This window comes from Pituophis catenifer, unplaced genomic scaffold, assembly GCF_029215685.1.
Source record: "Pituophis catenifer annectens isolate HBS135680 unplaced genomic scaffold, rPitCat1.0.hap2 SCAF_6, whole genome shotgun sequence".
Classification (NCBI taxonomy): domain Eukaryota; kingdom Metazoa; phylum Chordata; class Lepidosauria; order Squamata; family Colubridae; genus Pituophis; species Pituophis catenifer.
The window spans coordinates 17135445-17149649 of NW_027256886.1; the positions used below are offsets into that span (position 1 = coordinate 17135445).

At 42.9% G+C, this 14205-nt stretch overlaps 1 protein-coding gene across 1 annotated transcript in view; it reads left to right on the forward strand.

The window, feature by feature from the left end:
• The first annotated feature begins 5877 nt into the window (after positions 1-5877).
• WDR49 (WD repeat domain 49) overlaps positions 5878-14205 on the forward strand; it is a 121827-nt gene continuing 113499 nt past the window's right edge. The window contains exon 1 of the mRNA XM_070945955.1: positions 5878-6024. Within this exon, the coding sequence (XP_070802056.1) occupies positions 5878-6024 (147 nt within the window). The remainder of the gene's footprint in view (positions 6025-14205) is intronic.

Genomic DNA, 14205 nt, shown 5'->3' on the forward strand with positions numbered 1-14205 from the left:
ATGACGGCCATGGACCTGACCCAGTTAATTCAGGGCCCCACTCACATAGGAGGAAACACGCTGGACTTGGTTTTCGTCTCTGGTCAGTGGTTGAATGGCTTAGATATAGGGGATATAGTTATTGAACCCTTGTCATGGTCAGACCATTCTCTCCTTAGACTTGACTTCCTGACCGCTATGCCCCACCGCAGGGAGGCGGAACCAATTAGGTGGTTCCGCCCCAGGCGCCTGATGGATCCTGATAGGTTCCGAATGGAGCTTGGGCCATTTCCTGAGACTCTGGCACGCGACTCGACTGAGGACCTGGTGACCGCCTGGGATAGGGCAGCCGCTGGTGCTTTAGATCGGGTCGTGCCTTTGCGGCCTCTGACCCGGCGCCGAATCTGCCCAGCTCCTTGGTTCTCCGAGGAGCTGAGGGGGATGAAACGCCGGAAAAGATGCCTAGAGAGTAGTTGGAGGGCCAGTCGCTCCGAATCTGACCGTACACTAGTGAGGTCTTATATCAAGACCTACTTAGTGGCGATAAAGGCGGCGAAGTGTAATTACTTTTCCGCTCTTATCGCGTCGGCAGAAAATCGCCCAGCTGCCTTGTTTAGGGTGACTCGCTCCCTTCTCCATCTGGGAGCGCGGGAAGACCCCTTGCAAGGTCGTGCTGAGGATTTTGCGCATTATCTGCACGATAAAGTCGCTCAGATTCGGGAAGGCTTGGACTCCGACTGGGTAGGTACGGGCGGGTTGTCCGAGGTCTGTCTTGAGACGGTTATCTGGGATGAGTTTGACCCTGTGACTCCCGAGGACGTGGACAGGATGCTGGGGAGGTTGAACGCAACCACATGTTTATTGGACCCGTGTCCCTCCTGGTTGGTGCTGGCTACCCGGGAGGTTACACGAGGCTGGCTCCAGAGGATTATAAACGCTTCCTTGAGTGAGGGGTTCTTGCCTCCCGCCTTGAAAGAGGCGGTGGTGAGGCCCCTCCTCAAGAAGCCCTCTCTGGACCCGGCTGTTTTAGCAAACTATCGTCCAGTTTCCAACCTTCGCTTTCTGGCGAAGGTTGTTGAGAGTGTGGTTGCGCGACAGCTCCCCCAGTACCTGGAGGAAACCGTCTATCTAGATCCGTTCCAGTCCGGCTTCAGGCCCGGGTACAGCACGGAAACGGCATTGGTCGCGTTGGTTGATGATCTCTGGAGGGCTCGGGACAGAGGTTGCTCCTCTGTTCTGGTCCTATTAGACCTCTCAGCGGCTTTTGATACCATCGACCATGGTATCATGCTGCGCCGGTTGGAGGGGTTGGGAGTGGGAGGCACTGTTTTACGGTGGTTCTCCTCCTATCTCTCCGACAGGTCGCAGTCTGTGTTGGCTGGAGGGCAGAGGTCGACCTCAAGGCACTTGGTTTGTGGGGTGCCACAAGGGTCGGTCCTCTCGCCTCTCCTGTTCAACATTTATGTGAAGCCGCTGGGCGAGATCATCCGTGGTTTTGGGGTGCAGTGCCATCTGTACGCTGATGACACCCAGCTGTACATCTCCACCCCAGACCACCCCAACGATGCCCTTGAAGTGATGTCCCGGTGCCTGGAGGCGGTGCGGGTCTGGATGGGGCGGAACAGGCTCCGACTCAATCCCTCCAAGACTGAGTGGCTGTGGCTGCCGGCGTCCCGATATAGTCAGCTGGTGCCATCGCTGACTATTGGGGGCGAGACATTGGCCCCCACGGAGAGGGTGCGTAACTTGGGTGTCCTCCTGGACGCACGGCTGTCATTAGAAGAGCATTTGACGGCCGTGGCCAGGGGGGCTTTCTATCAGGTCCGCCTGATACGCCAGTTGCGCCCCTTTCTGGATCGGGACTCCCTATGCACGGTCACTCATGCCCTCGTTACTTCCCGCCTTGACTACTGTAATGCTCTCTACATGGGGCTCCCCTTGAGGAGCACTCGGAGGCTCCAACTGGTGCAGAATGAGGCCGCGCGGGTACTTATGGGGGCGGCATGGCGCTCCCACGTGACACCTCTCCTGCGCGAGCTGCATTGGCTTCCGGTGGTCTTCCGAGTGCGCTTCAAGGTGTTGGTTCTCATCTTCAAAGCGCTCCATGGCTTAGGACCCAGTTATTTACGAGACCACCTTCTGCCTCCGATAACCTCCCACCGGCCAACACGCTCCCACAGAGAGGGTCTCCTCAGGGTGCCGTCTGTCAGGCAATGTCGGCTGGCGAACCCCCGGGGAAGAGCCTTCTCTGTGGGGGCACCCGCCCTCTGGAATGAGCTGCCCCCAGGGATACGACTAATCCCGGATCTCCGGACCTTCCGCCGGGCCCTGAAGACGTTTTTATTTCAGCAAGCCGGGCTGGGTTAAAAAATTTTTAATTGGTGAATTTTATGGGTAATGGGGTTTTAAATTGGAGAAGCCTAAGATAATTTAATTCTGTTTTAATGTATTTTAATATTTGTATTGTGTGTTTTTAATTTTGGCTGTTCACCGCCCCGAGTCCTTCGGGAGAGGGGGCGGTATAAAAATTTAATAAATAAATAAATAAAATAAATAAACAAATATTATGGGATTCTTTTGCTGCTGAAGGCGGCTGCCCTGGAATGATCTTACCAAGTGGGAACCCCCAATTCTGAAAAACCTTTGTTGGCACCCCTTTATTGTGCTTTAAGCAAATGTTTTATTCTACCTAGGTTTTTTAATAATTGTGCTACAGTGCAGTTTTTAAAAAATTAATGTAATTTCTGCTATTTGAGTTTTTGCTGCCCGGAAATTATTACAGGTTTATATGTTACCTCTTTATATTAAATATTTAGATTGTCATCTTAAATGTTTTATAAGACAGTTATTTTACATAAATTATGAAGAGTAATATGCACATGAATGCACATAGTAAGAAAGAGGAGATAGAACATAACTTCATCCTTGCAAACTGTTGTAATATATAATAAAGTTTCATACAACAATAAACAGTGTTACTTTTCTTAAATGGCTTTTAATATTAGTCTGACGATCCATTTTTGATAACATAGGTCTCAAATTATGCATATGTTAATCTTTCTCCTTTTTGATCCTCAACCATCTAGATTTGTTTGTGATTAGGGAAAAAGAAAGATTGATTCTCCTAGTACTTTAATTGCTAAAACATCCGTGTTTCCCTGAAAATAAGACTGGGTCTTATATTCACTTTTGCTCCAAAAGACACAATAGCATTTATTTTCCGGTTAGGTCTTATTTTGGGGAAAATATGGTACTAAATGCATCTGGCTGATGATCTTAACTGGGGCTTATTTTGGGGGTAGGGCTTATATTACAAGCATCCTGAAAAATCATGCTAGGTTGGGTCTTCTTATTATGGGATAAGGAATGTTCTTAGATAAGATGGTCCGTTATACCAAGCATCTGGGAGAGAGGAGGAATTTGAAGTAGTGTTCCCCGTAGATACTTTTGGATTCTATCAATATATTTATTAGAGGGTGGCTGTGCTTTTTAGTTGTATTAGACCACTTTAAATTCTGCAGTGCGTACATCCTTGATTTCAAGAGTGGGCACCTGGGGCTCTATACGTGCCTCCGTGTCTTTGTTCAGTCTCAAAATTCCTCTAAAGCTTATTTAATTCAATAGCAACATTTCAAAGCAAATTACTGTTTAATACATTTAAAAATGTACTAAGTTTAGTGAGTCAGTCTTTTGTGGGAAGGATTTTTTTTCCCCTATGAGTTTTAATTTTAATAATTTAGGAGCCCTTTCATTCATTTTGCTGAATGAAATCCTGGGTGTTTCCCTTCCAGAATCCTGCACTGCTTTGAAGTTCATCATTGGTGTCTAGTTTTTTTTGGTTCTTAGAGATCTAATGTTGATTACATTTAGTTGCAATGTATGTTTCAGACCACCCCAACGATGCCCTTGATGTGATGTCTCGCTGCCTGGAGGCCGTGCACGTCTGGATGGGGAGAAATAGGCTCAGACTCAACCTTTCCAAGACCGAGTGGCTGTGGCTTCCAGTGTCCCAATATAGCCAGCTGGTGCCATCGCTGACTATTGGGGGTGAATCTCTGCCCCCCACAGAGAGGGCTCGCAATCTGGGTGTCCTCCTGGACGCACGGCTGTCTTTAGAAGAGCATATGATGGCAGTGGCCAGGGGGGCTTTTTATCAGGTTCGCCTGATTCGCCAGTTGCAGCCCTTTCTGGACCGGGAACTCCTTGCACACGGTCACTCATGTCCTTGTCACCTCCCGGCTGGACTATTACAATGCTCTCTACATGGGGCTCCCCTTGAATAGCACTCGGAGGCTCCAACTGGTCCAGAATGCGGCCACGTGGGTGGTTATGGGCGCAACCCATTATGCCCACGTGATACCCCTCCTGCATGACCTGCACTGGCTCCCAGTGGCCTTCCGGGTGCGATTCAAGGTGTTGGTTACCACCTTTAAAGCGCTCCATGGCATAGGACCCGGGTACCTTCGAGACTGACTTCTGCCACCAACAGCCTCCCACCGGCCAGTCCGCTCCCACAGAGAGGGTCTCCTCAGGGTGCCATCTGCCAAGTTATGTCAGCTGGCGACACCCAGGGGGAGGGCCTTCTCTGTGGGAGCCCCTGCCCTGTGGAATGAACTGCCCCCGGAAATGCGTAAGATCTCCAACCTCCGTATATTTCGCTGTGCCCCCAAGACCCTGCTGTTCCTCCAGGCCGGGCTATCAAGGTAATGATTTTTAAATTGGGTGTTTTAAATTTTTGGGGTTTTAAATAGCCGAAATTATTTAATAATTTTAATTATTTTTAACCGATGTTTGTCTTTGTGCTTTTAATAGGCTGTACACTGCCCTGAGTCCTTCAGGAGAAGGGCAGTATAGAAATAAAATTATTTATTTATTTATTTATTTATTTATTTATTTATTTATTTATTTATTTATTTATTTATTTATTCATTCATTCATTCATTCATTCATTCATTCATTCATTCATTCATTCTCCCAACTCCAGTTTTCGGTTCTGATAGAAAGTACATTCCAGTTTAACACTTCATGCAAAGATAATCTTCAGGTTTTTATTGCATCCACGCTCTTGATCTATGGATGTGCTATACTGCAAGCAGGTGCATTAAGGTGTTTATGAACACTCTTATTAAGTTCATCACACATTAATAAGTATACAAAAAGCAGACACTTCCCTTCATTTTAACCAATTATTTTAAGTTTTTTTTTTCCTTATAAAAACGCTAATTGTTGTGACTTGCTTTGAAAGTCTTTGCTCAGAACAGCTAAACAGGATATTTTTTTTTCTTTCCTTTTTGTGGAGCAGTGAAGGAAGCTGGTTTAGCTTGTGTTGTGCAATTGTTGCTAAGAAACATTTGTAAGTTCAAAGAAAAGGGAATCTAGCTATTTCAAACAGCCTCCCAAATGTTCGTAGCTTCAATAAAGTAGATACTCAAATGAAATGCTGAAGCTAATCATCTCTGTTTGGAAAAAATAATGGATTCTTTATTTTAAAAAATGACATGTTAATCATAAGGTAAGTAAGCAAAACTCATTTCATCTTTGTGAACAGGTGCTATAACTTTTTCAACAAAACTAAATGATTATAAATTTGTTGATTGTGTTCGGCATGGAATTCAGTATAGATTTTTATGTCTTTTTTCTGGTTTACATATGGTTTTCCTGTGTAAATTGATGTCAGAAGTAATAATGAAGAGAAATCTAATTATATTTTTTTTAATTTTTCCCCCTCTTTTAAAACTCCATTTTTCTTTATTTTTTTCAAGAAAACTTTCTAGAAACAAGACTTAACCTGTGCTGAATTATCCAAAATTATTCTTAGTGAATAAAATTAAGTTCCAGAAGAGCCTGGAAGCTGCAAGGAATTCCAACTAAATATTAATTTCTACAAAATTAATTAGCATGAATAATAAACCATATAAGACGACAAAAGCCACAAAGGCCAGTGCTGAAAAAGAAGCTATGGATTGTGGAACTGCAAAAAAACAGGAACATCTTGAAAACAGGTTAACTATTCATGATTTTATGAAAATGCAGCAACTTTTTCAGGTGAGCAAATTTTCAGGTGAGATTGTTCAAAAAGTACAATCAATCAGAATAGAGCTGGAAGGGACTTTGGAAGTTTTCTAGTCCAATCCTCAGTTCAAGTTCAAGATCCTCTTATCTGGTGTTGTGATAGAAAATACATGGGTGTGTTTAACATAGAACAATGAAGTGCATAGGAGCATGATGGCGAACCTATGGCACGTGTGCCACATGTGGCACGTGGAGCCATATCTGTGGGCACACGAGTGTTGCCCTAGCTCAGCTCCAGCACGCAGGCATATGCCAGCCACCTGATTTTCAGGCCATCCGGGCCCACTGGAAGTTGGGAAACGGGCCATTTTTGGCCTCCGGAAGCCTCCAGTGGGATGGGGAAAGCTGTTTTCACCCTCCTCAGCTCCTAGAAAGCCTCTGGAGCCTGGGGAGGGCAAAAAAATGGGCCTACTGGGCTCACCATGCCATCACATGCCAAAACCAAGGGGAGTGTGGGGGTTGTGTGCGCATGCGCAGAGGGTGGGTGGGATGCATTGAATGATGGGCATGACCCCCCTGCGCTTCCCCCACTTTTGGCACACGGCGGCAAAAAGGTTAGCCATCACTGGCATAGGATAACATGAATGAGACAGTTCAGTACAAATAACTTTGATCTTTTTTGTAGATTATTTTGCTGCATTTTACACATGCAGGTCTGATATGTCTGACAAAGACCTTTGAGGAAAGTGTGGGGTTTTTGTTTTTTTTTACATGTGGGATTGACATAGGAGGGGTTTCTCTGCTCTGAAGTAAAATGAGTTGCAATATATGAGTATCATTTTTTTAGTTGATGGTCACCCTGCACATACCTTTTCAGAAGTGTGCCCCAATAAGTAAAATGTTACATTTCCAGGAGAGCGATATAGGACTTACACTGTGTAACTAATTAGATGTCAAGAAAAATTGGCTTCCTGGACTGTGCTAGTTGCCACAAGCAGAAATCCAGTCTTTTGGTCAAAGCTACCATCAATAAATCAGGGAGGTAGATCAAATCTGGCCTCCATTATATACAGAAGCTGTTTAATTTACTTGAATCCATGCAATGAAAAAAGGGATGCGATGGCTCAGTGGCTAAGATGCTGAGCTTGTCGATCGAAAGGTCAGCAGTTCAGCGGTTTGAATTCCTAGTGCCACATAATGGGGTGAGCTCCCATTACTTGTCCCAGGTTCTTCCAACATAGCAGTCCGAAAGCACATAAAAAATGCAAGTAGAAAAATAGGGACCACCTTTGGTGGGAAGGTAACAGCATTCTGTGCACCTTTGGCATTTAGTCATGCCGGCCACATGACCACGGACAGCGCTAGCTCTTCGGCTTTGAAACGGAGATGAGCACCGCCCCCTAGAGTCAGGAATGACTAGCACATTGTGCGAGTTGAACCTTTACCTTTATGCAATGAATGGAGACCACAGTATCTATGAATAATTGTTTTCACTATTGTACAGTTCTTATAGGTAGGATGTTTTTTAACATTCAGTTGCAATCCCTATTTCCCATCCTACATTCTGCAAAAGAGATCATAAGTCTTGACCTTCTATGTGGCATCCTTGCGTGTATTTGAGTATCTATCAGTACTCAAATAGATATCACCACTATGAGCCCTCTCAAGTCACTTTCTCTCTCGCCGAAGCTCAGCTCACTGCTCAGCTACTTCAATTTATACTGGTAGGTATCTAATCGTCCAATCATTTTGTTGTTCTCTTAACTGTTGTGATTCCTCTGAATTCTTTTATATAGTTCTCGGTACTCGGCATAATACCTGAGATGGGGTCTGACTAAAACAGAATGCAATTAATACTTCACATAATTTAGACATTATACAAAGTAAAGTATCTCAGATAGACAGCTATCTCCACCTGATCACATCTACTAAAGATAACCTTTTGTCTCTCTGAGTTAATTGATTCTGCTATCAAACTGTTATTACTATTATGCAGGATTTTCTTTTCTTTAAAAAAAATTATTTGGAATTATCTTAGAAACCAGGGGGATCATCAGTTCTAGTCCCATTTTAGACATGGAAGCCAGTTGGGTGACCTTGGGCCAGTCGCTTTCTCTCAGCCTTAAGAAGGAGTAACAACAAACCACTTTTGAAAAATTCTTGCCAAGGAAACTGCAGGGACATGATCAGACAGTCTCTGAGAATCAAACAAAATTGAAAGGAAGGGGAAAAAAACTTAAATCCATTATTTTATATCCTGAACTCTTGAATAAGAAATAATAGGTCTTGACCTTTTTCTGCATGACAGTCTTTGAAGTTATTTGAAATATCTTTGTTGCCTATCTCTGAATTTGTTTCACTCTTTTTCAAGTTTGGTGGTCAGGACTGGACACAAATTTCAAGTAGGATCTGATGAGAGTCTAATAGAGCGGAATGATAATTTTCTATGGTTTAGAATTTATAGTTCTGCTGATGCAGCTTAAAATGACATACTGTGTGCCTTCTCTGCAGCCGCATCATACTGTTGGCGATCAATTACTGTGTCAAAATATTTTTTACAACTGATGTTACCATATATTAGTACCAAGGCAATATCCCTCATTCTATAGCTATGTCTTTGATTTATGTTTCCTTTGCCCTTGTCTCTTTTAGATTGTGTTCGATTAGTTTCTATCCATTTATGCAACCTCTCAAGATTATTTTGAACGATTTATCCCACTGATTTCAAATTAAATATAAACCTTAAAAGCATCCAGCCGACAACCTGGGTGTCAGAGTTCCAAGTAATATACCCATAGCAAACAGAACTCCGAGGCAGGTAAATTCCTCAAATAACAAATTTATTGGGTATATCATATTGGTACAGGCTGGTGAAAACCAACACTAAATGTTCCCATGACTTCCCCCTAATTAAAAGTAAAAGTTTTCCCCCTTCCCCAAACTATCAGTCATCACAGTGTCATCCAGTTACCTAATAACTTCCTCTCTCCAACCACCTGTGGGAATGTCCAGGAGAAAGTATTTTGTTTTGGCTACAAGCCCCAGCTATCTCTATTTCCCCCCCCTTCCTATCCCTCAGCTCCAGTGTGGCAACACTGAAGCCTCAAAATGGCCTTGGTCAGGTCAGCTTCAGGTTTGACAGGTGGTCCCCCTTAATTGAAAAGGACATCCTGCAAAGAAAATAAATTGCAAAGAGATTACTTAAGGTTCAATCTAACCTCCTTTCCCTCCCCCTGAGGGCCCTTTAGGTTTCTGGAGGTACATGTCATGAAACTATTTGACCAACCTATCTACCTTGAGATCCCAGCTCTTGACCCAAGTAGCTTTGGAGCGTGGATACCCCTTCCATTGCACTAGGTACTGCAATTGCCCCCTTATTTTTGTGATAACCAATTTGGTACCCCTGTCCAGTTAGAGGATGAACTAGTGATGTATATTTGGATGTAAACTGGCATGTGTCTTAGACCTCACATTGTTTATGTGTTGTACATAACGTTGCTTATGTCACCAGAAAAAAATACCATGGGTTATTTTATTGATTGATTGATCAAATTTATCTAGCCACCAATCTCACCAAATTTAATACAAAAACCAAAACTGCAAGCTATAGCTGAAGGAATAATTAAAAATGTCTAGTTATGTATGCTTTTCACTGAACTTGAGTGTTAATGGAACCTAAAAATGGAAAAATGAAGAAAAATAAAAAGGGAGAGAAAAATCAAAGCAAGTAAGTTACGTAGCGGCTTGATTTTATTCACATGACACATTTAACTAGCTCAGACAGCTACTTGTAACTTCCTTCATCCATCATGGTAACCTTTGTTTTGTATGCTTGCGACTTAGTGTGCTCTGCAAACCAAGCCCACTTGGTCAGTTCGTGGTTCAATGTATCGTGAGAACCTACAATTCCAATATAAAATTATTCAATCTGCATGATATTTTTAACTGCAAAACATATCCCACCCCCCACCCCTGTTTAGCACCTTGAATAAACTCTGCATAGATTTCCAGAAGGCTAGATCTTCTGCAGCAGGCTGAATTTGTTAATTTTAATTGAGGAAGCGCTCAGGTTTTAAGAGTGTGAAGATGAGCAATGCTGAACTATGAAAAGAGATACTCATTTGTAATCAAAGTACACACCGAAACTCAGAACTCAACCACTGAACCTATAAAAATAAATGGCTGCATTTATTTTAAAATGCTGAAAAAGCAGAGAAGGGGAAAGATTTGGAATAAAAATCTGAAATGTGCCCCAGAGCTAATATTATAGCTTACTGCAGAGTGGTAGATGTTTATGGAGCAAGGAGTAGCCATCTGAGAATGAAACTGGTCCATTGAATGTTAGACCCAGAACTGTTAAATATTGCCCCAAAAGCAAAACATATTTAGAGCCCATGGAATTAAAAACTAACATTCCTACAGCTTTTTTGGTATCGTTCTGTAATGATCCACAAACAAGCCAAGTGCAATTGATGGGAATAATGGGAGCAGAGGTGGATCTCTCTCCCTCCCTCCCTCCCTCCCCCCCCTCTGTGTGTGTGTGTGTGTGTGTGTGTGTGTGTGTGTCTGTATCTGTGTGTCTGTGTGTCTGTGTGTCTGTGTGTGTGTCTGTGTATGTTCTCTAATGTTTCTTTTGTTTATAAGCCCAGGTTCTCTGCTGGATGAAGAGAGAGAGGGGATGCTTTTAAGGTTCACAGATAATTCGAAATTGGTGGGATAAATCTTAATCTTGAGAGTTTGCATAAACAGTTAGATAGATGGTCCTTCAGATACGTTTCCTTTTGTGAAGCAAGTAAGCAAGTTAGGTTAGGCAACTATGTGTGAATTAGGAATGGAATAGAGAAGAAAACAACCAAGAAGTAATGGGTTGTTGGGAGATTGAAGGACCTTGACAGATTAAAGGAGGGGAGATCAAGGCTGGGAGCAAACAAGGAGAAGGCTTAGAAACAGACTGGATCAGACTTGGCATCAGAGCTGTGATTTCTCCCCCTCTCCCACATTCAGAAGCAGAGGCAGTGAGAAGACGACGGAGGAGAAGGTGGAAATAATTTGGATTGTTGGTTATTGAAGAATGAAATCACATCGTAGTGGCTAACATTACAGATTGGGCAGCTGTAGGATTGCAGTGGCAGTGAGAGAAACAGCAGGAATGGGCTAGGCTAGAACACAGAGTGAGCTGCAGAGATTGCCCTGATGGAGGTCAATAGGAGAAGGGGGTAACCTGGATAAGAATGTAATAATCTGCAACTGGAATATGAGCAAGAAAAACACTCCAAAAACAAGTGTCGAAAAACTCTTAGCTGCCTACCAAAAAAAAAAAAAAAATGGATTCTGTTGATTCTGCCAAACGAAATGTTATAAAGAACAAACTGTCCAAATGTCTGCACTTGCTATATTCACTGTTTTTGAACTATATCGAGGATGTATCACCTCCTGTTCACTTACTTATTCACTGAAACATACAACTTGACCAGATTGTGTAAACTATAGCGTGCAACTTACATTTCTGATGTTGACTGCCCAAGGTCATTTGAGTGGGTGGCATAAAACTTCTGTAAAACATATACGAGCTAAGCAAGGGCAGAACAAATTTTTCCAAAAAAGAAAAACAGAATGAAAAGAAAAATACGGTTAAAAAGCTGAAGGTTTGCAGAAGCATAAAAGGAGGTGGTTTCTAGAGTCATGTTTATATTCTAAATAGAAAAACTATAGTAGATTCCAAGCAGAAAGCATTATATACCAAATGTATCTTAATATTTCCAGTAGTTCATAGTTACCCGATTTGGGAAAGGAAATGTGTTCATTTCATCATGTGAATTAAACATTGTTTTCCTGAGAAATTCTTGGGAGAAAATGTGATCTTGGACCACTAAACTGTAAATTGGTCCTCAAAACACATCGCACATATAAAGTTTCCAGATTTTAGGAACACATTGAATCTCAAGAACTGTATTTTTGAGGAGAGGTTTTAACAAAATAATAAGTTCCCGGTGGCCCATCCACCAAGCCTCATTGCCTCATTTCCCTGTTTAGATCTCCATCCAGTACAATGCTTTACAGAGCCAAGACAGTCAGCCCCTGTGAAGCATTAAGATACTATCATCTGCTTCAGTTGGCCAGCCTGCTTCCAAAGAAAGTCCCTTTTGCATATTCATGGAAGTCGCTTTTGCATGATGAAAGCCTGTGACTGCTCTGCACTTAAAAATGGGAGGCCTCGTGGTCCTTTGATGAAGGATTTTGAAGAGACACTTTATTTGGATTTTCACTGCAGCCTTCAGTCTTTGGAAGGTTTGCACCAGCCCTAGATTTTTTTAAAAAAAGGCCCAAGGGCAGCCTTTTGCCCTTACTAATCCCCTGGCATTGCCAAGGATTGAACATAATAACATTTTGTATGCATGTCTTGTGTTCTTTGTTACTGACCTACAGGTTTCCCAAAGAACTGGGCTTGTACTGTAGAAAGAATGAACTTAAATTTACGCTTTGTTTGGCCCATCACCAGCAAAGATCAGCCACTGCTATCTGGGTGTAGGAACAGATGTTGTCAGCCTCTTCCCGTTCTCAGCCCTTTGCAAATGCATCCCAGGCCGATGCTGTCCTGTTCTGATTCATAACCACTCTTTTCTGTCCAAAGATGGTCCCCGGAACTTCATTTTGATAGTGATAGCTCCTGATTGGTACTACTTCTCCACTCAAGCAGCTGGTCACTGCCTCATGCAGCTATTTTGCCCTGGGCTGCTCAAGAGCTATGTTCTCAACAGTTTTTTTTTTAAATCTTGCAGATGATTCAATAATGCCCCTAAAGTCAAATGAACTATTCTCACTCCCCAAAGCTCATGTTTTATTCATCCCTTATCTCTCCCAGGCTGAATGAAGCACATCCCCCTTGTTTTTCCATTGCCTGCTCATAATACTGCAAAGCTTCTCTTCTCATCCTCCCTTCCCTCCCTCTCCTTTAAGTGGTTTGTCCCTTCCTACAACATTTCCTTGGACTACAGAAGAAGGGAGGAGTTTCCTCTTTGTTGAAACAACAGAATAAATATAAGCATCAAAAGGGTTAATTTGGGAAGTGGATGGGGAGTGAAGGTATGTTCAGACAACTGGGGAAGCAAAGAAACTGAGACTAGTGAGAAGGGAACAATCCTTATGGCACATGGATAGACTGATCTGCGTGGGAACCAGCCAAAGAGACTTGACTTGCTGTATGGATGAGAAGGACCAAAAGCAGAAGAATAATCAACCAGCTTTTGGGGTGGCCTTAATCCTATCCCATTGGCAACCCATTGCATCTAGACTTGAATTTCTAAAGTTGGCTTCAGAAAGAGCTGGGAATAGCTCAGGAGAGGAGCAGCTTTGGCTATAGAAGACAATTGCCCTGAATGAAGTTCTGTAAATGTTGTAACCTCGGTGATATATGCATGAGCATATATATACATATGATACAGTGGACCCAGTCTGCTCTTAGCCAAGGGAAAGGGATGACCCAAGAATTCCCTGTTCAAACAGGAAATGAATTTCTATGTAAAAAGCTAAATGTAATTTGAGGTTGTGCCATTTCTTCTTGTTGTTTTAACTTTCCAGGAAGTGGGAAGGAGGAGAAATATCTATTTGTATATTTATGTTCAGGGCTAATTGACTGATAAAATTGGAAAGCTTGGCTTCCCCTACCCCATTTTCAGGTCCTGTTCATTTCTTGTAGTTATAGGAAGTTCATAGAGACACTCAAATTTGGCAGGGCCATGCTAGGCACAAACAACCAGAAGGCTGACCACTTATAGCCAGAAAGCTTTCAACTATTAATCCCATTCACAAGGGTTGGCGAAAATGGGGAGGTTAGCAGAATCCAAGACAAAGCTAAGTCTCTTTTACGAACTTGCTTTAATTCCACAGGTGTGTAGTAGTTTCCATGGAATACCAGCCCTATTTCTTGTTCTATTCAGCATGTCAAGAGCAGGTGCCTCTTTCTTTTACAGATTTCTGTTGCTTTTCCTTCCAATGTTATTAATTAGTTCAAGGGGACAGTGATTGTGCATGAAAAGGAAAGTGTCTAGTGTGTGATCTGGCCTTGTCTGCCTCCACAGAGCAGAGCGAGTATGATTGCAAGACCTCCCATACTCAACCACCACTTGGAAAGAGAGATAGAAGGACCAGTGCCAGCAGGCCATGCACAGCTTTTGATCTCTAATTACTGCAGATTGTTAGACTTCTGGTTTAAAT